General features: G+C 35.2%; 4 protein-coding genes across 5 annotated transcripts; all 4 read right to left on the bottom strand.

Moving 5' to 3' along the window:
* Positions 1–4,165: 4,165 nt before the first annotated feature.
* On the bottom strand, positions 4,166–6,402 carry LOC122534752 (EF-hand calcium-binding domain-containing protein 1-like). The gene is made up of 4 exons (XM_043665686.1): positions 6,077–6,402; positions 5,474–5,588; positions 4,841–5,094; positions 4,166–4,564 (listed from the first exon to the last, which is right to left on the bottom strand). Exons 1-4 carry the CDS (start codon positions 6,400–6,402, stop codon positions 4,342–4,344), a joined length of 918 nt encoding a protein of 305 aa, XP_043521621.1. The 3' UTR covers positions 4,166–4,341.
* Positions 6,403–9,430: 3,028 nt separating this feature from the next.
* Positions 9,431–11,949, bottom strand: LOC122534744. 2 transcript variants are annotated; one of them, XM_043665677.1, is made up of 6 exons: positions 11,647–11,949; positions 11,546–11,582; positions 10,843–11,042; positions 10,059–10,287; positions 9,839–9,974; positions 9,431–9,647 (listed from the first exon to the last, which is right to left on the bottom strand). In XM_043665677.1, the coding sequence occupies exons 1-6, from the start codon at positions 11,686–11,688 to the stop codon at positions 9,554–9,556; spliced, it is 738 nt and encodes a 245-aa protein (XP_043521612.1). In that variant the 5' UTR covers positions 11,689–11,949; the 3' UTR covers positions 9,431–9,553. The 2 variants fall into 2 exon arrangements, with proteins under 2 accessions (XP_043521612.1, XP_043521611.1); XM_043665676.1 differs by having other exon boundaries at positions 9,839–10,287.
* Positions 11,950–12,156: 207 nt separating this feature from the next.
* On the bottom strand, positions 12,157–14,774 carry LOC122534749 (keratin-associated protein 19-2-like). Its single transcript, XM_043665681.1, has 3 exons — positions 14,604–14,774; positions 12,766–12,988; positions 12,157–12,345 (listed from the first exon to the last, which is right to left on the bottom strand). Exons 1-3 carry the CDS (start codon positions 14,692–14,694, stop codon positions 12,324–12,326), a joined length of 336 nt encoding a protein of 111 aa, XP_043521616.1. The 5' UTR covers positions 14,695–14,774; the 3' UTR covers positions 12,157–12,323.
* A 3,573-nt stretch (positions 14,775–18,347) lies between these two features.
* Positions 18,348–21,941, bottom strand: LOC122534743. Its single transcript, XM_043665675.1, has 4 exons — positions 21,688–21,941; positions 20,970–21,430; positions 20,086–20,510; positions 18,348–19,608 (listed from the first exon to the last, which is right to left on the bottom strand). Exons 1-4 carry the CDS (start codon positions 21,773–21,775, stop codon positions 19,575–19,577), a joined length of 1,008 nt encoding a protein of 335 aa, XP_043521610.1. The 5' UTR covers positions 21,776–21,941; the 3' UTR covers positions 18,348–19,574.
* Between the last annotated feature and the right edge of the window lie 625 nt (positions 21,942–22,566).

The raw sequence follows: 22,566 nt of genomic DNA, 5'->3' as shown, positions 1-22,566 counted from the left end.
TGAAAAGGGAAATTTGGACTTTCCCCAAATGTTACATTTCTACGTGTTTTTTTTTTTTTTTTTTTTTTTTTTTTTTTTTTGGTAGTTTCTTACGAATAAATTAAGAGCGTAAGATGAACACGTTGCAAAATGCTGAAGTTGTGTCCAACGTTCTAACTATATTCACTTAACGTATATGCGTGTGTATCAGGCGTAAGAAACGACTAAATCGATGAATAAAGATAACGAAGAGCAGGGAATACGATAAACGAAGAAGATGATTAAAAAAAAAAAAGAATATAATGCCATTTTTATGTATACATATATTGTACTAATGATTATTATAAATTTTTTTTGTTTTATTAATATTATTCTTACTATTACTATGGTTTACTGTCGTCGGATATTGATTCTTGTTTATAAAGTAATTGCTATTAATTGATCATTCGCGCGGTCGCGGATCACCGTTCTAATATGCGCTTTGATTTTTATACATAATATATATATATATATATATATATATATATATATATATATTATACATATATATACATATATATAGAAAGAATCGATTACTCTGTAGGAGACGTAAGTGTATTTTGATATAGTGCACGATACCGTGTTTGCATGGGTGCGTGTATACGTATGCGTCTGTGTATGTGTGTAAATATAACAGAAGTAATTCTACGTGTGTCCGATTTAAATCGCCGGGCATATGCAGAACGAATTTCACGTAATTTGTAAATGTCGTTGAGTTGTCGATACGTCTGTCTTAATTTTTATTTCTTTTATTTTTTATTTTTTTTTCCCCCGCGCTTGTTTTTTTTTTACCTAGATATCGTACAGGCAGTTACTTCTACCATCGAGACGAATGGCGGTCGTGCATCGTCTAAACGCGACAAGGTTACCGAATTGTGAAAAGAGAAGTTTATTTTTGAAGATCCATTGAAGATCAAGCTTACGATTTATCATAATTATGCTGTCAATGTTTATGCAATTTAAATGATTGTCGCAACATTTCTTTTGCTGGGTTTGTTGTTTAATTTCATTATATTTATCTTGTCCGCAGCAATATTTTGACGCGAAATTAGTAATATGTGTACGCATGCAATTCAAATTAATGTTCGTCGAATTAAAATTTGAAGTCGTAAATACAGAATACGAATTTATATACGGAGAAAATCAAATTAACGTTTGATTGCATCGTGCCAGTTATGGAACATGGGAATTGAACAAATCTAAAAAAAAAAAAGAACAATATTTTGCATTCACGCAGTATAGTGTGGCAGTAGATTAATATAATGAGAGTAGATCTATGTAGGACAATAGATCCGAAACACACTACAAATTATTTAAAGGATTACAATATGAACTTTGCAATCGCGAACAGTTCATTTCTAACGTAAATCGTAAACATATCTCAATTTTATTAAGTGTCCGATGATTATGAAAACTAAAGAAATGAAGCTCCAGTAGAAATTTATTTCGATTAGTAAATGTTAGACTAAATATTCTATTTTTGCATATAATACATAGTCTGTATATTTTTGCACGAATTTCACAAAAATGTATAAACATTCGCAGTCGAATCATGATCTTAGAAGTACTTCAATTCCTGTAAATTTCGAAAAATTATAGAATCCAGGTATAGAAGACATGTAGATGAAAAGAAAAATATTAAACAAATCCTTGGAATTTCCTTTTGCTTCCTAATATTAAAAAATAGAATTTAATAACGTAAATTGATCGAAAAGAATTGTAAGTAAAATGCTGCGTTGATCCTCAATGGATTAAACTCAACAATGACAGACTTTTAAATTTTTCATTGTATAATTTTTTAATTTTAAATGGATGATTAGGGTCGCTGTAGCCCCATCATAATTTTAATCTAATTATCATGTAATAATTATCATTATTTGAAAATTCACGTAATCCACTATTGTCTCATTATATTTTTAATGTTGCGAAGGAAACTTCTATTTCTATTTGTCAATTCGACATAAATGAATCATATATTCCGAGTATTACATTAAAATTGAAAGTCCGCTTGAAAGACAATTAATAAGAGACAATTCATTTCACTGTCAGAATTTTTTGATTCTCAGATCAATATTTCGCATGAACGATGTACGATATGCCGTTCGTCGACAACATAATTCCTTCTGGAAGATGTAACACGCGTCTCAATCAAGACTGTAAATAGCAAATAGCAGGCGTTCGATGGACCTCCACCTTAAGGTTCCCACACTACTCCCGATGTTTAAGTGCCTAAAAACAAAGAAAAAGAAAAAAAAAGAAAGAAAAGAAATGAAATGAAAACCGGAATAAAAAACGTGTCTATCCTCCTCGAATCTTCGTTGTCTAGTTTCTAGAAGTGGGTAAGATACTATTTTGACTGGCTGGATACCACCGCGAGTTAATGTAACTTTCAAAGGGCTAACACATACCGTTTCAAGAGTGCTGCAACACACACACACACACGTACATTTTCTCCTCGTCATAGAATCTCCGGAGTTTTGAAACACTAAATAATAGTAAACGCTATCAGTAGTGTATCAATGAAGAAACGTAGGAAAACAGGTAAAGCAAAAAAAAAAAAGCAAAAAATGGAAAAGAGAGTATATTTGCGAGACATCGGTGTTTAAGAAAAAGAACAAAAAAAAAAAAAAAAAGGAGAAAGGAGTTCGAACCGATAGGAAACGTTTAAACAAAGATTATAATGCAAAACCGTAGTGACGATGAAGAAAGAACAAGTAGACAAACAATCGTCATTCCCACTCTGATGAATTAATATACGTATAATATATGAATATATTGATTATACATACATAAATATATAAATATATATGTTATACATATGTACGTAAAAAAAAGACGAAATAGTATTTTATCTGACTGCTAATTTCACGTCACAGTGAACGAATGTCGTTTGACACACCCTCAGCAGATCTCAGCACTCTGACGAAACGAACGTGGATCGTTTATTTTTTATTCGCGCATAAAAAAGTCCCGCTCGTTTCCGTGGAGCGCGTTTACGAACACCGGTGTTCACAGGGTACATCGGAAATCGGGACACACACGACTGTAATACGTAAGGTTCACGCGTTCAAAAACGTTGTATCACATTCTGGGCGAGAGTCGGATTTTTTTTCGAATGAATGTACACGCACGTGCAAACTTCCTGTCGCTCTCGGTGGTGATGGAAGTTCGCACGGTGTAACATATACGAACTCTAGAGCACAAAGAATCAATGTACAAATACGCGTTCTGAAGCTAAATTCAAAGAATTTCTTCGTTTTCTCTGTTCTCGAACTTCAATATACGAATAGCTGTCCCTCTCTTTCCTCTTTTTCTTTTTTTTTCCTTTCCTTAGAGAAGAAACACGATTGTTCGTTAAAAATCCGATCGCCTCCGGTACAATTGAATGTTTCAACTCCTCCCTCTCCCCTGTTCCAGTGATTATGTCGTACAAAGAAGCCGATAGATCGATTCGCGATGCAACCTGTGAACGCGCGAGCGCGTGCGTGTATATTAATTATTACAGAATATATATATAACAGAGTATATATATAAAATAAATGAAGAAAAGAATATATATACACACAAAGGTATACACGAGTGTATCCGCGAAAGAAAAGAAGAAGAAAAAAAAAAGAAAAAAGAGAAAAAGAAAATGAAATGAAGATAGATGGAACCTTGAGGTCGCGGCACGGGTCCCTGAAACCGGAAGTACCGCGACGACGAGAGCCGAATATTTTGTTGCGCGTGCAAAAGTCAATTTTTGTCGATTACAAAATAAAGAAGAAACCCCTTTGCATCACTGTAAACATACCTCTAGAACGTTTCATAGTTTAAATTAGCCTTCGGGTTATCGATCGATGATCGGTGAGCGCGTTCGGCGCGAATATTTTTCAAACTTCGCGAGATCGGCGAGAAGTAACGAGAAAAGGAAAAAGAAAAAGAAAAGGGAGGAGGGGAAGAGAATATGAAAAGTGGGAGAGAATATCGAAGATTTTGATATTTCGATGCTTGGTAATCCGAGGGTTAAGACTGATTTAGCAAACACGCTATAAGAAAACCAGATCGATTGTAATTATGCTATTATTATTATTATTATTATATTATATGATTATTATATTATATTATTATATTATATTATTATTATTAATATTATTATTGTTTGTAATTTACGATTACTATCGAATTTGTTTTTAATAAACGGCAGGTGCCATGATTACGAATCCTCTCGGTGTATTTTCACTTTTCGCTGCGATTAATTGCTGTTCTTGTTATCTTTTTCAGCAGAGCTGCGAGCGAAACACGTGATCGAAACGCTCTTGATGATCAGCGGATCGTATTGTTTCACGATCGTAACGAGGCTAGTATAGCTGCGCAGTTCTCATCCGTGGACAGACACTGGCCGAAAGCTTCTAGCAGCAAAGGTTCCTCCGTCACAGCTACCTTGTAATCCTGAAAAGATATCTTCCCGTCTCTATCCACGTCCAGCTTCTTTAACGCCAGTTCAGACAGATCTTTCACTGCCTCGTCGGGATCCTCCTCTCCTGGTTGCTTCAGTAAGCAATTTCTGAACCATTGAACGAATTTATGGTCAGTACGTCATTAAATGCTATTAATGAACACAGGCTGCGGATATTTATGTAAATTGATGTCTCTACGAACACAATTTAAAGAATAGCAAATAGTAAAACTCGAAACTATTTAAATTTCGTCTGAAACATTTATTAGCAAATTTAAATCAAGACGTCAGAAATCAGATCGTGTACTTTTGCAGACACTCTGTGCATTTTTGACAAATGCACATAAACATCCGCAGTTTATTGATAAATAACGAAATCAGCACTTGAATAATTGGAATATTTCATCTTTCGTGATGAACCCGTCGTTGTTCAAATCGTAAACTTTGAAGCAAAATTCAATTTTTTCCCGTAGACTGCCGCGAAGATACAGATCCAGTCCCATGACCCATGGTTCCAACCTAATGATCCCTTCGTTTTCTCTATCCCAGCAACAAAATATACGCTCCATCAACGCGTCCTCGGTGATTACCTTGAACGTGTTGTGCAGCAACTCGCGAAAAATCACTCTGTCAATACCCTGAAAAATATTTTTTTTATCTTTTAACAGAAGCCAAGTAAATAAGTAAGTAAATTTTGAATTTTTATTGGTAATTTTTAAAAAAGTGTCATATTTTCATTGTTATCATAACGTTTATCTGACATTTGCGGTAATTTTTAAAATTGAACTTGTATCAGTTTCCTAAATTGGATCACCTGATGGTTTCTAACTTGGACCAATCGAATTGTGCTTCGTTAATTTCATTCCAAAAATTTATCAATATTCAACGATTTGGAGATTGAAATGGTCACACAATGGGAACCGCGTGCTTTGCATGTTTGCTTCGGGAGACGTAATGACAGATTCACGCAAGCGAGTTAAAATTCCTATAATTTTGAAACGATACGAGTGTCACTACCTCTATGGCTTGACTCGACTGAGTCCTCCTCCCGATAATAGCAGGTTGTCCAACTTGTTGCTGTCCAGAACTAATCAAGTTTTTGTACTGTTTGCACAGATTGTCCAATTCTGACCTGTGGCGATTAGAAAAATTGGTCGAATGTTACTGCAGTAACGATATCTGTTTATTATAAAGTTAGGATTATCATAGTCCAATTCCTCGTAACATCATACTTTTTAAATACTACGTGCATAGAAATATCAAAATTTGCACTTAATTGTTCCATATACATTTATTATTATTTTCGAAACACAAAGAAAGATTCTTGATCGTTTGTGCTTAAATGATCGTAAATCTTTAACTACTCTCTCTAATTATTCTTTTTTAAATCTCTTAAAAAATTTGGAAATATCAACCATTGTCTAGAATTCAAGACACAAAGAAAGATTCTTGATCGTAAATCTTCAACTACTCTCATTAACACCGAGGTGATAATTTCTATCAATATGAAATTACATGGTTCTTTAACCTTGATCTCAACCTCGTACGATTATTGAACCAGATTAAACTTTCCTTCGGGTATTAGTGATAAAACAATCGGACGGGCATATTTTTACTTGCCAGGAGAACCTCGTTTTCCTCTTCAACAACTCCATCAATTTAACCGTGTGCGCCGATGTTCTTGCGGTTCCGGCGACCGGCATCCTTCTGCGATGCTTTCTTCGCGGCTGGTGCTTCGGGCTACCGGAAATCTGCCTGTTGCTGTTCACGGAGGCTTTACGGCCGCTCATCAAGAAGATCGAGACGCTTTTCATCAGCGTAGCGCCGGCATGAAGGCTCGTCGCGGTGCCTTGATCGTCGGCGCCGACGCCGACGCCGACGCCGACGCCGTTCCCGCGATCCATTCGAGCTTTCGCGCTCGACGAGAGGCTGCGTTCCCCGGACATCCGTCTGAAATCCGCGAGCGAAAGCTGTATACATCGATCGGTCAGTGCCTCGGTCGTAATCGCGACGAAGTAATCTCCCGATCTCTCTCGCAAATCGTCGAGGCTCGTCCCTCTGAGGTGCAAACATTTTGAGAAAATTCGCCGGTAAGTCGCAACTGTCAATCGTCAACGAATGAAAATGTGAGTTTGAAGTGTGAAAATTTCACAGGCGTGAAACGAACAGAGCTGAGGAGGAGTACAGGTGGAAGGAAATTTTCGTTCCTTTCGTTCTGTTCGGGCTAGTTTCGGTAGATGGTTTCCACGTGTGAATATGAATAGAGATAATTGGATAATTGGTTGATTAATCGTTTGAGAAACGTCCTTAGAGAACGTGTTTCCCTGGTTCTAATTTTAGCGAGTGCAAGCACGAACGTAAATTGATCGCGCCAAGACGATAGAAGCTATGGTTACGGATCGATTGATCAATAAACACGCAACGATTCATCGTTTCGTTCGATTGGAAACCGAATCCTCAGCAGTTATTTCTTCCTTCCTTCTGTGCAGCGTGTCTCTCGCGTCTTCACGCGATTCACCTGTAATCTACCTCGAATTGAATGAGTTTAGGGACAATTTGCTTGTCAAATGTGCATCCCCGGCAATTTGGAAAATTGAACATTTTCTTCGTTACAATTCTATTACAATACCACGCGATTCAATTTATATGAAAATGCACAAAAATGATTTATTGAATATCGTCGGTGTTCTCTTTCTCTCTCTTTGCAAGAGACAAGAAACATAAACGAAGTGCGCTGTCATGTATAAATATTTGGGCACTTTTAAATTATTATAATATCAATGAATCTTTTTTTTTTAAATGTATACTTAACAGATATTGATAAAAAGAATAGCTAATATTATAATAACTATGATTGAAAACCTTAAGTGGCTTTAAATGACTTTAAATGAAATTCTAACCACATTGAAAAGAAGATTCATGTAGATTTCTAAAGTATCAACGCTATCAGAGTAATGGAAATTTTTGTTTGAAAAGTTTTATATATGTATTTTTATAGATTCAAATGATTCTTTATAAAATATATAATTGAAAGCTTGCACTCTATATTTTAAAGTTTTTTTTATTTTAATCCCTTTGATGAAAGTTTCATGCTTTGATCGTTGGTAATGTTAAAAATGAATACGGAACTTGAGAATACAGGAAATTAGCAGTGTAGCTAATCGCAAAAAGCTTATCGAGCATTTGATAGAATTGTAATATTAAGCATTCAATTATTTATAAACGGTAATGTATGTGCACTTGATTTGCAGATTGCTTCGCAAGTATTTCGTGCATGATTAGATATCGACGATGGTAAAAAATTGAGAAGATTACGAACACGTACGAAACTGTTCGCAAAGCAAGAGTATAATATCTATTTCGAGCATGCTTTCTTGCATGCTTTGTTACATCGTGCCTGGCACTACAAGCGAAAACCAATTTCAGGAGGAATGATAACATCCCGGATATTACTTCAATCAACTTTCACTTAACTTCAATATTTAATTCTAAATTCTTAAAGCTAAATTCGATCTGAAATATTGTAGTTCTTGCACTTGTGGGTGGTTCATTTGGATCAGGAATGATCAGGATCCATGAAAAAGAAGTTGCGTTTGCGTTATTTTCGAGTAAAACCGCCTTGGTCTTCAGATGAGATAGATTCGATAACAGGATAAGGAAACATTCGTTCGTTAATAAAACAAAATTTGCAAAATAAATTGATGAGAAGAGTGATGTAACGTTGAAGGAGATTATTTAAGAAAATCAACAGAATCGGTACTAAAAAGACTGAAACACGCAATGAAACTGAAAGAATATCCTGTGAAATATTAATCAGAATTATCGATCAACATTATTAAGTCTTGGGATATGTCCTAACAGTCCAGTCATCTATGATGTAAGGAATCAACATAATTGGTTGCTTTCGTAACTGAACTAGTCTTTATGTTTCTTTATATCTTTGTATTAGATTTCTTTGAAACAGTAAATCAGTAGGTAATATATCACACATTCGTTTTACTCTGTACAGACACATTCGTTAGAATGTTGATTACATTTCTCTTCGTGTCATCGCTCAAAAAAGATGGTTCTAATCGACGAAGATCGCTCTAAACGAGAAACATTCGCCAGACGAAGATTAAGTATAATACACGTATACAATTTATAATAATTATGTGTATTATAATAATATTGCGCCTGAAGCGAGTGCAGTTTCCATTATTCCACACGCATTAATCGCATTCCTATAAACGTTCGTGAATCCAGCGGGAAAATTGTTTCACTTTTCAACGATTTATCGTCGAAGGTAATCGTATGTATTCGCGGTTTATCTAACCAGCCCATGTAAATTCATCGGCTACGTCGGAGCGAATCGAATTAACTAATTCGAATTCAGATATCAGAGGTGCAATTTCACACCAGATTAGATCACGTCACGATAACGAACACAATCGTATTCGAGTTCTTGGTTTAGCTCCTCGAACTTTGCATACACGCGACTTGTGAGTCATGCAAGTAGTTTCGTCCATTGCATCGTACTGCTAGAGAGAAAAAAAAAAAAAAAAAAAATGAAAGAAGAATATATTATAACTCTCTAGCTGCTACTTCGAGCAGCCTGTGCTTCGCAAATGTTCTGATAGGTCAGTTTCATTCTGAAATAAAAATATGTTTGTTTAGCTACTGGCACGTTTACTCGAGAGCATCGAACGCTTGAAACAAAGTTGCGCTATAGTCGATATTTTCTACTCGAAGCTTCAAGAATTACGCGATGGGGGATAAAGTTAAATTTTCATGTGTAATTCAGTTCAGGGAGTTAGGTATTTGCAGTCTCGCGACAATTGCAATAACAATAAACTTACCCTACGATGAGAAGGAAATGCTCGCCTGGCGATGGTTTCTTTCTTGTTGCTATCAGTTACCTAACGAAATCGATCAAACATTCTGGACGAGAGTGGTTTCGCCCCCAATTAAAAAATGTATGTCAGAAGGGAACTACGATTATTTGAGAATATTTATTCAAGTAACCTTTACACATATACAATCATTTTATAGAGCAATAAAATGTTGATACACTAATCTAAAAGAAAAGCTTTAGTTCAGCTCTTTCATTGTTTATATCTAAAGTATCGACACTTTCTTGGGCTGATTCATCGGGGTGAATTTTCCCAGATTGTTGGGGCTCGATTGAGTTGGCAACGTAGAGTGATGTTTCCTGTAGGATTATTATTAAATTTTAGACGCTTAATACACTTTTCGATCTCTAAGAATACGCTGTTTTACATTCCACGAAATTTCTAACAAAAATTCATAAATAAATCATGTCGACCACTTTGGTAGTTTTAGTGTCAAAGATAAATACGCTCTTCGTTAAACTTTTATTAATTAAATTTCACTCTCTCGTACCTGCAAAGTCTGTCAAACACACTTCGAACGAAAGTTAGGTGTTTTTGAATCTCCATCAGCACGTTGTCCAAATCTAGCAAATTCTTCATCGTTTTCAATTCCAATTCGCTTATCGATTCGATCTGAGTTGGAACGCCTCGAAAAAACGTGGAAAAATTAGAAACGGACAACGAAGGGACATTCCTTACGATCATTATGGATTTCTTTTTGATAAAATTACTCGAGTTCTCCTGGCTTTCTTGAACATCTTGTTGATAAGTGTCTGCCTGTTCCAACGAATTTAGAATATTCTCCAAACTCTTGTTGGTCTTCGATACCGGTTTAATGGACGCCGATGATGTGCTGGTGTCCATCATCTCGCTGATCTCGAGATCAATATTTTTCAGCGTGACGGTTCCGCCTTGAATCAGTTCCATCAGAATCGCGTTCAGTTCTTTGAATAACTGACTCTGAAATATTAAACTAGATACTGTACACTGTTTTCTCTTAAACTTTAAAGGACATTCGCAATTTCTCCAGATAATTTTTTTCACGCGTATCTAATTGAACGTCTAGTTAAATATTCTGTCTAGTATTTGTTTGATTTTTTTAAATTGATTAAATAGTTTAAATTCAATAAATTAGATGAGTAGTGAAATTATGTATGTGTAATTAGATTGCGGACTTTTTATGGGAAATTTTAAAGTTTGAAGATTGCAGAATATGAAAAAATAAAATATTTATATATAAAATAATATAATATAAATTATAATATAAATATTAAAATAATATAATATAAATATTATGTAAAATATCCAATTTTTTTGTAACATTTACTACGTAGAACAACTTTCTTTAAGCTGATACTCTACTTTTTCAATTGTACTCTCGAAAATATTATGTAAATTTGCATAAAAAGCCTGCAGTCTGCATAAAATATTTGTTTCTTATTTTCACATATACGTTACGCAAAGGGATAATCTGTAAACTAAAATCGATTTGTGCGATTTAAAGCTGAAACTTGCCTCGTGTCGTACGAGATTGCCTAAATTTGGGAAATCTGTTAGAAGTTTCTCGAATTCCTCGCCTCCTAATATAAGCGCCTGCTTGATCATGATCTCTTTTATGGAGTTCTTTATCTGAGAGAAGTCGGTTTTGGGGAAATCCCGGTCAGAGACCCGATGGACTCGAATGCTTCGCTGTTGGTCTTCCAGTGTTTGATTTTCTTTACAATGGAACAAAAAAAAAAAAAAGAAAAAAATCGAACAAGATTGAAACCATTTACATTTGTGTCGTTCGCAAAAATATTAAAATATTTTATAAAAACATTTTACAAACGTGTTAGGTATGTTATACATAAAATAGTTTAAAATTTCATTAACGTTACAGCGAGATTCTATCTTTTGTATTAACATTTAGACAAGTAAAATAATTTATAACATTTATTATGATTATTCATGCTGTGCTTCCATATATTATTTTTTTACCAAATTATACTATGCTTGTAATAAATATCTTGTAACTTCTCTATACATTTTCAGATTGGTTTCAAATATTATCAATGTAATATCATGATGCTCGTCTCTCGTTGCAATTTTTATGAAATTTCAAAATTGTAAAATTTATATTACTCGCGTGAAACTATATGTACATAAAAGTTCATTCATTATAAGCCTTTTAAACGACAGCTTTGATCATTCGTTCGTTTCTCAGATAATTTTCTCTTACCTTTCGATTCCAATTTAGCGAAAAGACCATGCTGTATCTAGAAACAGATTTATCGTCGTTGAAATTATTCCAACGGGAGGAAGGATTCAACTTCTACTCACTTGCAGGAAGACCAACAGTAACGCAATTATCAGAAACTTCATTTTCCAGTTAATTCTCTGTTTCGATCCTCGCGAAAAAAGAAGTCGATCGTCAATCGAGCTACGTTAATGACTGCTTCTGGCAGAGCAATCGATTTTATAACGACCGTGTGCATCGTTAAACAGTCTGTGCTATGCCATGTTTTTCCAAACATCCCTCCTCTGTCACCAGATCGTTCCGAGTTGTTACGGATATGAAATGTTTGCACTGCTAGAATGTTCTTTGACACTCGATGAATTCAAGTTGATTTCAATCTTGATATCATCTTTACAAAAGAACGAGTGTGGAAGATAGTTTTGTTCTACTTTATATTTCTTTCAAGATCGATCACGTATTATGTTTAGTGTTAATGTTTATTAGTGTTGACGTTGATGACAGCAATGAAATTTAATCGATGTGACAGGAATTGAAGGAATTATGGAACTTTTCAATAAGTTTGGTTCGTGGTACGTTCCAAAAAATGTTCCATGTTTGGTGTAGTTTGGTTTTATGTCTATTAAAAGAAGAAAGTCTAATCAAGTTTAATATACAAAAGTTTATTTTATAAAATACACTTAAACAAACAAGGAAGTATCATAAAATTGAGCAGTACAGGCTAGGTCGTTGTCCAACATTAGTCTTCAAAAGAAGGAGCTCCTCATCTCCCATATCCGTAACCCCTGCAATAGAAATAGCAATTTATAAAATTCAATATTGCAACGTTTGGATATCACATGACCAGACCACAAAATTTCTCGTCCGAATGTATCTTTCTGACGGTATTTTATTAAAGTTTAATATTTGAAAGTCAAATATTATTAGAGTCTAATATTTGAAAACTAATTAAGCTTGAACGCGTGTGACTAAATCTAAATTTGAAATTTAAAGTTGACGATTGGATTGTGTGTTTTTATGCAAGAAATCGAACTTAACTTAACTAAAGAGATTTGCTTCGTTTAGTAGTTATTTTAATAAATACTTTGGATCTGTTGGATTGTATGTTCTTGTTATATTTTATGAATTATGTGCATTTTGTGCATTTTTTCTTTCCCACAAATGCACAAAAGCTCGCAGTCCATCGACAAGTGACGAATATTTACCCAGCCTTTGCGCTCGCGAAAGATGCGCTACCGAATGGGGAGCTAATAGAGCCGGCATGAGCGGAGCTTCCGCCCCCGTAGCCATAAGGACGAAAGCCACCGAAACCACCGAATCTGCCAATTCCACCAAATCTACCAAATCCACCGAAATGACCAAAATGGACTGGCTCTGGATTTGCCTCTCTAGCATTCCTTGCTAGCGGAACTTGTACAACATCCAGAACTGAAAATTACACAAACATAAAGAAGTAGTCGTAGATCAAGTTTTACAAATTTATAACTTCTTGTTCGAGTGTTATTAACATGTTCAACCTGGTATAACGGGTCACAATTATTTCACATTGTCAGTGTGTGTCGCTTAAAGTTTTATATTATCAATTTATGAGAATATAATTTATTATAATAAAATGCCAATCGTACAGGAGGAAGAACATCGTGTATTGATGTATTGATAAGTTAAGAGGGAAAGTGGTGTAGTTTAATTTCTTTTTATTGGACGTGAATTTATTTATTGGATAGTTTGAATTTAATGAATTTAACTTAAATTGAAACTTATTACGAGTTGTTGGAGATAACCATAATTGTTAAAATAATAAACTTAATTGTAAACTTTCGCACCGCGCCTTGAAACAAAGTGTTAACTTAATTCTCATCATCTGAACTATAATACCTACAGTCCGATATAAAATGATAGTTCTGAGTTTCTCAAAAACAATGATGTATATAAATACATGAAAAATACCGTTGCTATTGAAATTGACTTCTTTCGATCTTTTAATAATATTCTTTTTTCTTTTTTTCTTGCGTACGAAGAAATTATTTAAAGAAATAAATCTGATTGCATAAAAGTCAGCACCAGATTGGACGTGTCGAATCAGAAAACTGTATCGGTATAAAAAAAAGAAGAAAAAAAGATAAAGTGAAGAACGAAAATTACGTGAAGTCGAGTTTCAGGAAGTTGAAGACTGCGACAACTTCTAAAAGAACTAAGGTCGAAAGGTAATAATTTTTTCCGTTCAGAGATCTGTTAGACATACACTAAACGATGAGTCACAACCCCAGGTATATTACAATCTCGTCAGTGTGATGCGAAGCATGTTAATCATTTCTCGTTTAAGAATAATACTCGCCGAGATGTAAAACATAAGCTGTCACATGACTCTCAAGGAAAATATCATTACTGTGCATTTGTTTGTACTTGAAACAATACGTTTCAACCAATCGGATATTCTTTAATTTCATTGAATCTTTAACTTCAGTTATACTTCACATTTCTAAAGATTGATCTGTTCTAATTCTGAACTTTCTGGATAATATTACTTTAATCAAAATTTTCTATTGACTTTACAGTTGTAAAGGTATTTCCTAGTTGTCCATTATTTTTTACTCCTGTAATTGTGATTTGCTAATTATTAACTTTCCATTTCTAAAGATATCTTTAGTCTTCTAATCTTTCTGTTGTTATCTTTACACTTAAATTTTTAGCCCTCTAATTATAATCTTTTTAATTGTTAATTTTACACTCAAAAAGATATTATTGTCAAATACTTTTTAATCATCTAATATCTTAAACTCTCCAATCTCAATTTCTCAGTTATTGTCTTATTAATTGTCTGATTAATTTGACACACTTAAAAATACTACGTTATAATATATTAGAATATCATAATTACAATATTCCAATTATTAACTTTACACTTTCGAAAATATTTTTCAGTTATTTCATATCATTTAAATCCCCCATTAATTTCCTTTTTTTTTCTTTTTTTTTTTGTTTCTGTTTTGACGAACTGTGAAATTCACTTTTAAGTAACTTGAAAATTCCGAAATTACTGTACCTTGTACTCCATCATCGTCAGGGTTGCTAGGATAAGCAGGATAAGCGAGGGTGGAAGCCAACACAGCCACGAAAATTAACACGGTCTTCATGTTTCCGGATTTGGTACTGAACCCAGCAACTTCTTCGAGATTCGAGAGCGAAGTGACAATGAGAAAATCCACAGGGCGGTCTTTATATAGTAACCGTGAGCATTCTCAACGTCTTGGGATGTCCCGCGTTTACGTTGGTACTAAACAGGTACCTCTCCACCAGGAATCTCATTAGCACGGACAGGCCTCCTTTGTGTGAACACATTGGACACAGTTTAACGTGGGGCGACTATCGGAACTTAACCAGTCGAACGACAACGAACGATGATCCAGCAATATTGCATCTCTATTTTTTTTTTTTTTTTTGCGAGTGTCGTTCGAATTCTGCCATGTGACAGATTTGGCGAAATCAGCTTCTTCCATCAGACGATTTTTATTTTGGTTCTTTTAATGCCTGTTTCTTTGATCTTTCAATCTTCGCGATTTTTAGTGCCACTATAAGTGGTTCGTATATTGCATCGTACATTCCAAGAGGAAATAGAAGATTCAAACTCGATTTTAGCAGAGTCTTTGTTCGTTTGATTCTTCGAATTTTCAGATTTCTTTTTGACGTTTTGATCTTTTAGATTTTTATTATGTTTTCATTCGTATTTAGGACTAAATGGAAGGTTTGAACTCGATTGTCTTCAGGCATGTTTAATATCGGTCACTTTTTATTTTATATTTTTATTTAGACAAATATTGATTTTTCTTTTAGAACTAATATTGTTCATTTTCTAGTTTATAGTTTTACTCGTGTTTAGATATAAATGAAGGAATTCGATTTTCTTTCGTCAAGCGTGATATTATCAAGTCTCATATCATCTTATTTTTCTACTTTCATTCTTACGAAACAGTGAAAGATTGATTCTATTCTGCTTCGTTTACAAATATTTCTAAACGAAATTCAACGTTTAATTCAAAACGAAATGCATAGAATGAAATTTGAAACGATGTTAAAAGCAACTTCCAAAAATTTCTCGCGATAAGAAATTGATTGAATAAGTTTAGTAAAGTTTAGTAAACTTTCTTTCGGTTTGAATGAATTTTTACTTAAACTTCAAGTTTATTTGGAAGCAATCAAATTTGGAAAATGGAACAACTCAGTATGTTACCAACAGTACATTGAAATGTCTTGAAAGATTTCCTTCAAAAATTATCTGCGTAATGTTATTACGTGTAGGTTTTCGCACGAATTGCGTATTAATTAGGACCGCGGACTCCTCGGGATTTTCCGTTGCGGGACGTTTCTTCGTGTCATCATTGAAGACTTTTTTTTAAATATCATCGAATAAAACGTTCTTCGATTGAACATAAAAATGATAATCGACTCGTTCCACGTTATCTTGAAGCTGTTATGTCGGAAGGTGATTTCAAAAACCTACTTACGCCTGAAATATTATGCTTCATGGATTATTGACCCGTACATGGTTGGAAGAAAAAGATAGAAAGAAATAAAACACGAGATGACAATCGTATGTCAATTTCAATCCGAGTGTTTATGGAAATTTCACAAACCTGTTTGATCAGTGAATCATTGGACGCTGAATTTCTGTACTTTCGAAGGTTAGGATTTATTATGTCTTTTTTTCTTTTTATCGTTCATTAATTTTTTTAAAACAAGAGACGTTTTCAATCGAGAAAATAATACATCTACCACTGAATTTCAGTATGCAAGGAAATACAGTGTTCGCAAATTTGACGGAACTTTATTTTAGAATTTTTGAGATTGCGCAATAGTGCGTCGAAACAGAACCATTGATCATTGTCCTTTTAAATATCATTACAATCATTAGTTTTCTTGTTATAATTATTAATTAATTAATTATTATATACAGGATTACAGTTATAATTATAGCTATTATTCTATATACAATAATAATTTTATATAAAAATTTTATTCGCTTTACTGTACGTATGTTAATTAATACATAGTGTTTCGAATTTACTCTATCTTTTTAAGCAAATGTAAGAAACATCGTCACTATTTTAGAAATGATCCAGCTTTAACTAAAAAGTTAATTATGATTCGTGAGATGTCCGAACCCACTCATTTCCTGATTTAAATATTTGAAATTCGACAAATGTGTCTAGTCGTCGACAACTGGCTGTACGTACGTACAATACACGATCAAGGAATCGAGAAAGGTGATCGTCATTTGATACAATAACGCGGAAGAAGTTGAAAAATTACTTATGAACGATCGCAGACGAATGTCAAATCCATAATTTATCTGTGAACGTAGGCGAGTAGACGAATTTAATGAAGAAATTTTGAAATCGTCGTGGAGCAAAAATATTCCACGACTAGGACCAACTCTGCCATTTCATGAATCAGACAAATGTCTCTATACAGGAATCCTATAATGACTAATTGCCTATTATATACATATATATATTCCCAAGGTTTCGAACAGAGCATGACGATTTCCGTGGGACCATCTATATGCATAGTCGTGTGTTTAGCCAACCAATTCGACTGCGATCATCGTGTCGCGTTCCCTGTTTGCACTGTCTACTCTTATAATACAGAGTGAATCGTGAACAATCGACTGAGAAGTAATTCTACATATAAAACTAAGTCGAGAAGGGAGAATAAAATTTTTTCGCGTAAAGTTTCGTCTCCAGGAAAATATAGTGATTCTTATTAACCTCTTGACAAAAGCCTGATAGTTTAATAGCGATAACAAATTAAGAATGCAGAATTCATGTTTGAACGTATATCTTTTGATGTATTTATTGTTATTATATTCTCTTCTTTGGAGCTTTAACGAGCGAGCCAATTATTTTATTTGTTCATTATAAGATTATCTATATGATACTCTAGTATTGATTAAACACTCAACGGACACCCTGTATATCGTCGTTCTTTTTAGACTAAGATACGTAAAATCTAACGAAATTACGTCAATGGTAATCGTTCGTCCATTTTGTTCAAACACTCGACCGTCTTGCTTTCAAAGTCTATTTGTCTTAGCACACTTCGCTCTCTAATGCTCCTAACTCGGAGTTCGTAGGAAAACTTTAAATGGATCGAGTTATATCTCATTTGGACGGAGCGTGGATCCCCTTATGAAACTTCTCCGATGCGTAACGATATCTTCGAAGCCAGTTGCACAAGTCGTTGTTTGAAAATTGATAATTGATGGAGATACGGATTAATTCTTTTCGGAAAAACGAAGATGCATGACAACAAATTAGAGTCGTTAGCAGTTTCTGAAAGTGAGTAAAAAAAGATGATTTGTGATTGAAAATTGATAATTGATGGAGATACGGATTAATTCTTTTCGGAAAAACGAAGATGCATGACAACAAATTAGAGTCATTAGCAGTTTCTGAAAGCGAGTAAAAAAAGGTGATTTGTGATTGAATGTAATGTTTCTGGAAACCGATGAGTCAGTGGTCTTGTCGGAATCGCTTATTATCTAATCGTATGAAACATACTCCCTTGTCATTGTATTTGCATCATTCGTAATTTTCAATATTTTACATTTTAGTGAAATTGAAGGGTTTGAAGAAAATCTAATTACAAGTTTTGTTAATTATTAAAGTATTACACGCATATATGTATACTTAAATGTAAAATGTTGACAATTGGAAGTGATAATTCAGTGATTGTATATTTTCTCAGTGAAGTATTTGGACTCAGGGATTCTACTAATTCAAGGCTGGAATTCGTTTTGAAAATAATTTTATTTCGTCGATATCTCACGCATCATTTACGAGAAACGATCTTCTCAGGTTGAGACAGTTCAATGAGTAACAATATACGGTACTGGAACGTTAGATTTCTTCTCGCCAAATTCGCAAGATATTCGTTAACTCGTGGTTTTTTATACGCTCTACGAACTATAATACGAGTCTGATTAGCTAGTCGAACGATCATGCAAATTCTTCACTAACCTCTTCGAGTGATACAACGTAAATATTGCACTAGTCCGTTTGATCGCTACTCACTACGAAACCGGCGCTAAGTTCTACTAATTTCTAATTTAATAGTACAAGTTAAAGTATAATAATAATTTTAAACGGAAGACATTTTAACCCTTTGCACTCCGTTAGCTCCAGAAATAATACAGTATCGTACACATACTGTAAGTATTTGTGCATTTGTGAAAAATTTAGTAGCACGAAATTACTCAGAATGCAATATTTCATAAAAATATTAATTTCCATGAAAATCCGCAGTTTAGTTAAATTTTCAACATTCTCTATAAAGTTGTAAAACGTAACGAAAATGAAAGAACTTGATATATGTAGAATATTCTATTAGTGAGACGTTTAGAAAGATTCACAGAATTGAAAGAAAGAAATTATGTTGCACTTTGTTTTAAGAGAAACAAATATCATAGGAGACGGCAAAATTTCTCCCACGAAATTTTAGAGTAATAAATAATATCAGAAAATATCCAGAATGCAAAGGGTTAAGGCCACCGGTAAAGGGTTAGCCAGAAAATTTGGAGCACGCTAGACTTTCGAAAGAAATACTAAAATAAATATCTTCTTTTTAATACAAGTCAATTATACTTGTTTAAAAATAGAAATTGTAGAATATTCTTACTTCTGAGAAGAATGAACTAAAAGATGTGTCCCGCTTAAAATAGCCGAGAGTGCTCCAAAATTTATGAGCGAAAGTGTTCGAATTCGATGAAATTCTCTCTGTTAGGGGTGACATTGAGGGATGACACGACTGATTCGATTCGTTCGAGAGTTAAATCTATAAGGAATGCCCATTCAGGGAAAGACGATCCTCGGAGTCACGATGGAGAATAGAAAAGTGGAGCACGCAGTTGAAGCTCTGTCCTGTCTGCATGTTAATGTCCAATGGAATATTGATCTTAACGGTATCGAGTAGCGAACGCCTGACTCGTCGATCTATCGTGATCAATTTACTCGAGGGTCTACTCATCGGATGGTGGTGGACGTCGCTTTTTCCTGCGCAAATTGTTCGGTGGAAATAGAAATTGAAATGTGTCACGTATGGTGAATGTGTAGCTTAATAGTTCGCAGATTTTTATGCAGTTTTTATACTTTTGAAAAAACAATTGAAGAAGTGCCGAAGTAATTTTGTTTTCTCTAGTAAATACCATAACAAGCATTTCAACACTCTAATTTTTGGTTTGAGAAAGTCTACAGATTTTCCATATTTTGCATGTTGTGCCCGCTCTTGGCACTTTTTTTTAATTTATCGAGACAAAATTTTATCTTGATAAATTAAATAATTATACATGATAGTAAATAACAACACAATCGTGCAATTATGCAATAGTGAAATGGCAATGGAAATTATCGTTTTCTATCCTATTAATATTAAATTGTTGAAAATATTGAAAATTTCCGATAATCTGGAACATTTTCACCAGTGAAACGTCCGAAATAGATTTCGCTAGTGAAACATCGTAAAAAGCTTACCCGTTAGGGGATCCACCGTAGGCAGTTGCTACCGAACTCGCTACACCACTCTTCCCAGTAGAGTAACTGTTAGCGATCGCGGTCACCGCTCCAGGGGGAGATCCTCCGGAAGATCCAGCTCGAGAGGACCCACCAGGGAAGCTGAACACCATGGGGAAAAAGTTGTTCAGGTTCGGGTAGTTTTGTCGGCGACGATTGAAGGGAATGAAAGGGACTAGCGGTTCGTCGTCGTCGTCGTCCTCATCTTCCTCTTCGTCATCGTCCGCGACGACGACAGGGGTCTTCTTGGTTTTTTTCCCATTGTGAACCTTGGGACGATTCGCGGACACCTCTGTATTCGTGTAGGCTGGCTCTGTGACTGCTGGGCTAACTCGTGGTGCTGCCTCGGTGGTGAACGCGGGAGCCAGTTCCGGTTCCGGTTGGCCCTGCAGGGAATATTTATTGAATTTCGGAATTTTCTGATTTCTTAACCATTGGCTGGTATCGTACGATACTCGAAGCCAGAAGTATGTTTTATGTTGTTTCGTAGTATCAGAGAGAAATGTCCAAAAGCTAAAACTGGAATAATGATAATTTACTCTGACTTATTAACTTTACAATTAATGGTATTTAACAGTAAGGTATTGATTTGTATCTTTTTTTTCTTCACCCCCTGTTTATTAATTTAAAAGTTTTTAAGTTTAAAGAGTTTTAAAGAGAAATTTATTAAGAGAAAGAAAGTATCGAGAACTTGCTATAAATAAATTATTATCAATTAATGAGAGTTCATTAAGAATTTTAATCTAGGTACATGTAATAATCATAGACTACTTCCTCGCCAATCGTTGTCCTGATTATAACGAATAAAGTTAAAGTAAAATTTCATTAGTAAACTATTATAGTACCTGAGTAGGTGAGGCGCCATGTTGCTTATGATGACTCTGGTTGTCGTCTTGACGATGTTCGTTCTCTTGAGGATAATTTTCCTCATGTTCGTCCTGTCGATGATGCTCTTCAGGCTCTTGAGGCTCTTCCTCCTGTTGTACCTCAGTGCGTTCGTCCTCGTTGTAAGAGTTATCGGCTTCAGGTGCCGCATGCGCTTCCGCGCTCGACACTTCCGGTTCCTCGATCGGTTCCGGACCGTTCTTCAAACGTGGCTGTTGTTGCATGCCACCAAAGAACGCCTCCCCGCTCACGGCGTTTCCTTGCGCGAAAACACCAGTCGCTTGGCCACCGTGATTCGTGCGTCGAACGGGTCTGTAATACCCGGTGAACATCATCGCTCTATGAGGATACGGATGCACGGCTGTCCTCTTCTCCCGAAGGAAGACTATGGGATTTCCGTAAGAATCTAACGTCACTGAAACTTTCGAAAAAGATCGATATAGTTTGGATTCAAATGTTGATCTTTCAAAGGCGAAATAGAAGTAATTTTGTGTAGGAGAAAGAAAGGATGAGTTTTACGTTCCATCCCGATCATTGGACTATAAATTTTATACTCTAATCTCCGAGACTGAATCTAGTCTCACTGGCAGAGTGTTAAGATGACACAACGCAACGAACAGTTAACAAGTATTTTTCTTTACAAAAAGAAAAAGGACAATAGTGTGTCGTTTTACTTACTAGGTTCAGCAGGAATAGGTTTGGACTCCGTCATCGCGATCGTTGTCGCCACGACGACGAGGAAAACGAAGCTCATCCACTGTGCCATCCTCGAGAACAGAATTGACGCGAATTTGGTACAGATGCGAGAATGAAAACCTCCGCAAAGCTGTTACGGGTGACCAAGATTTTCGTCGAGACACCGGAAGCTGACAAGCACTGTGCACCTGTCCTGGCAGGTTCGCGAACTTTTTGCACGATGCTGCTATACTCGAATCCGCAATTGCTTTTATACCAAGAGCTAGGATCACGCGGGGGATGGGATGGGCGAACGACGACGTGGGCCATGGGATGGATCGGTCGGATCCACGCACGAGGACGGGGATATGGGACCCTCTCTGTAGCCCCCACCATCGATCGTCAGGTGGTTGCCTCGTACCCAACAGGATCGTCGTAACGCAAACGTGCGCATCGTTCAACGATACGTGATCGTCATTCGAGATCGTTTTCGAACTTGAATCGAACGAATTAATTGCGATCTCTGCAGATCTCCGGTCTGAGTTTGCTTGATCGAATTACACAAGTATCGCTCTTGTTGACAAGGGACGCATTGGTAAATAGTTTATGATCGTTTACGTGGGTGAGAAGATTGGCGATGCACCTCTCAATATGTACAAATTTCGGCTACTATAACGAAATTATCATGTGTACGTTCATACCCTCGATAATTGTTCTGCATTTAAAAAAAAAGGGAATTTAGTGCTTCGAATTTTTTCTATTTGTTCACCAACGAATTTTTACGCAAGAACAATCAGTAAAAATGTCAGTGGGTTAAAGAAGAACTGAAACGTACGACAAAATAAGACAGGGTATTGGAAAGATGGGATGCAAATTGCAAAT

Source organism: Frieseomelitta varia, unplaced genomic scaffold, assembly GCF_011392965.1.
Source record: "Frieseomelitta varia isolate USP_RPSP 00005682 unplaced genomic scaffold, Fvar_1.2 scaffold_636, whole genome shotgun sequence".
Taxonomy (NCBI): Eukaryota; Metazoa; Arthropoda; class Insecta; order Hymenoptera; family Apidae; genus Frieseomelitta; species Frieseomelitta varia.
This window is presented reverse-complemented; position numbering and strand designations above follow the sequence as displayed.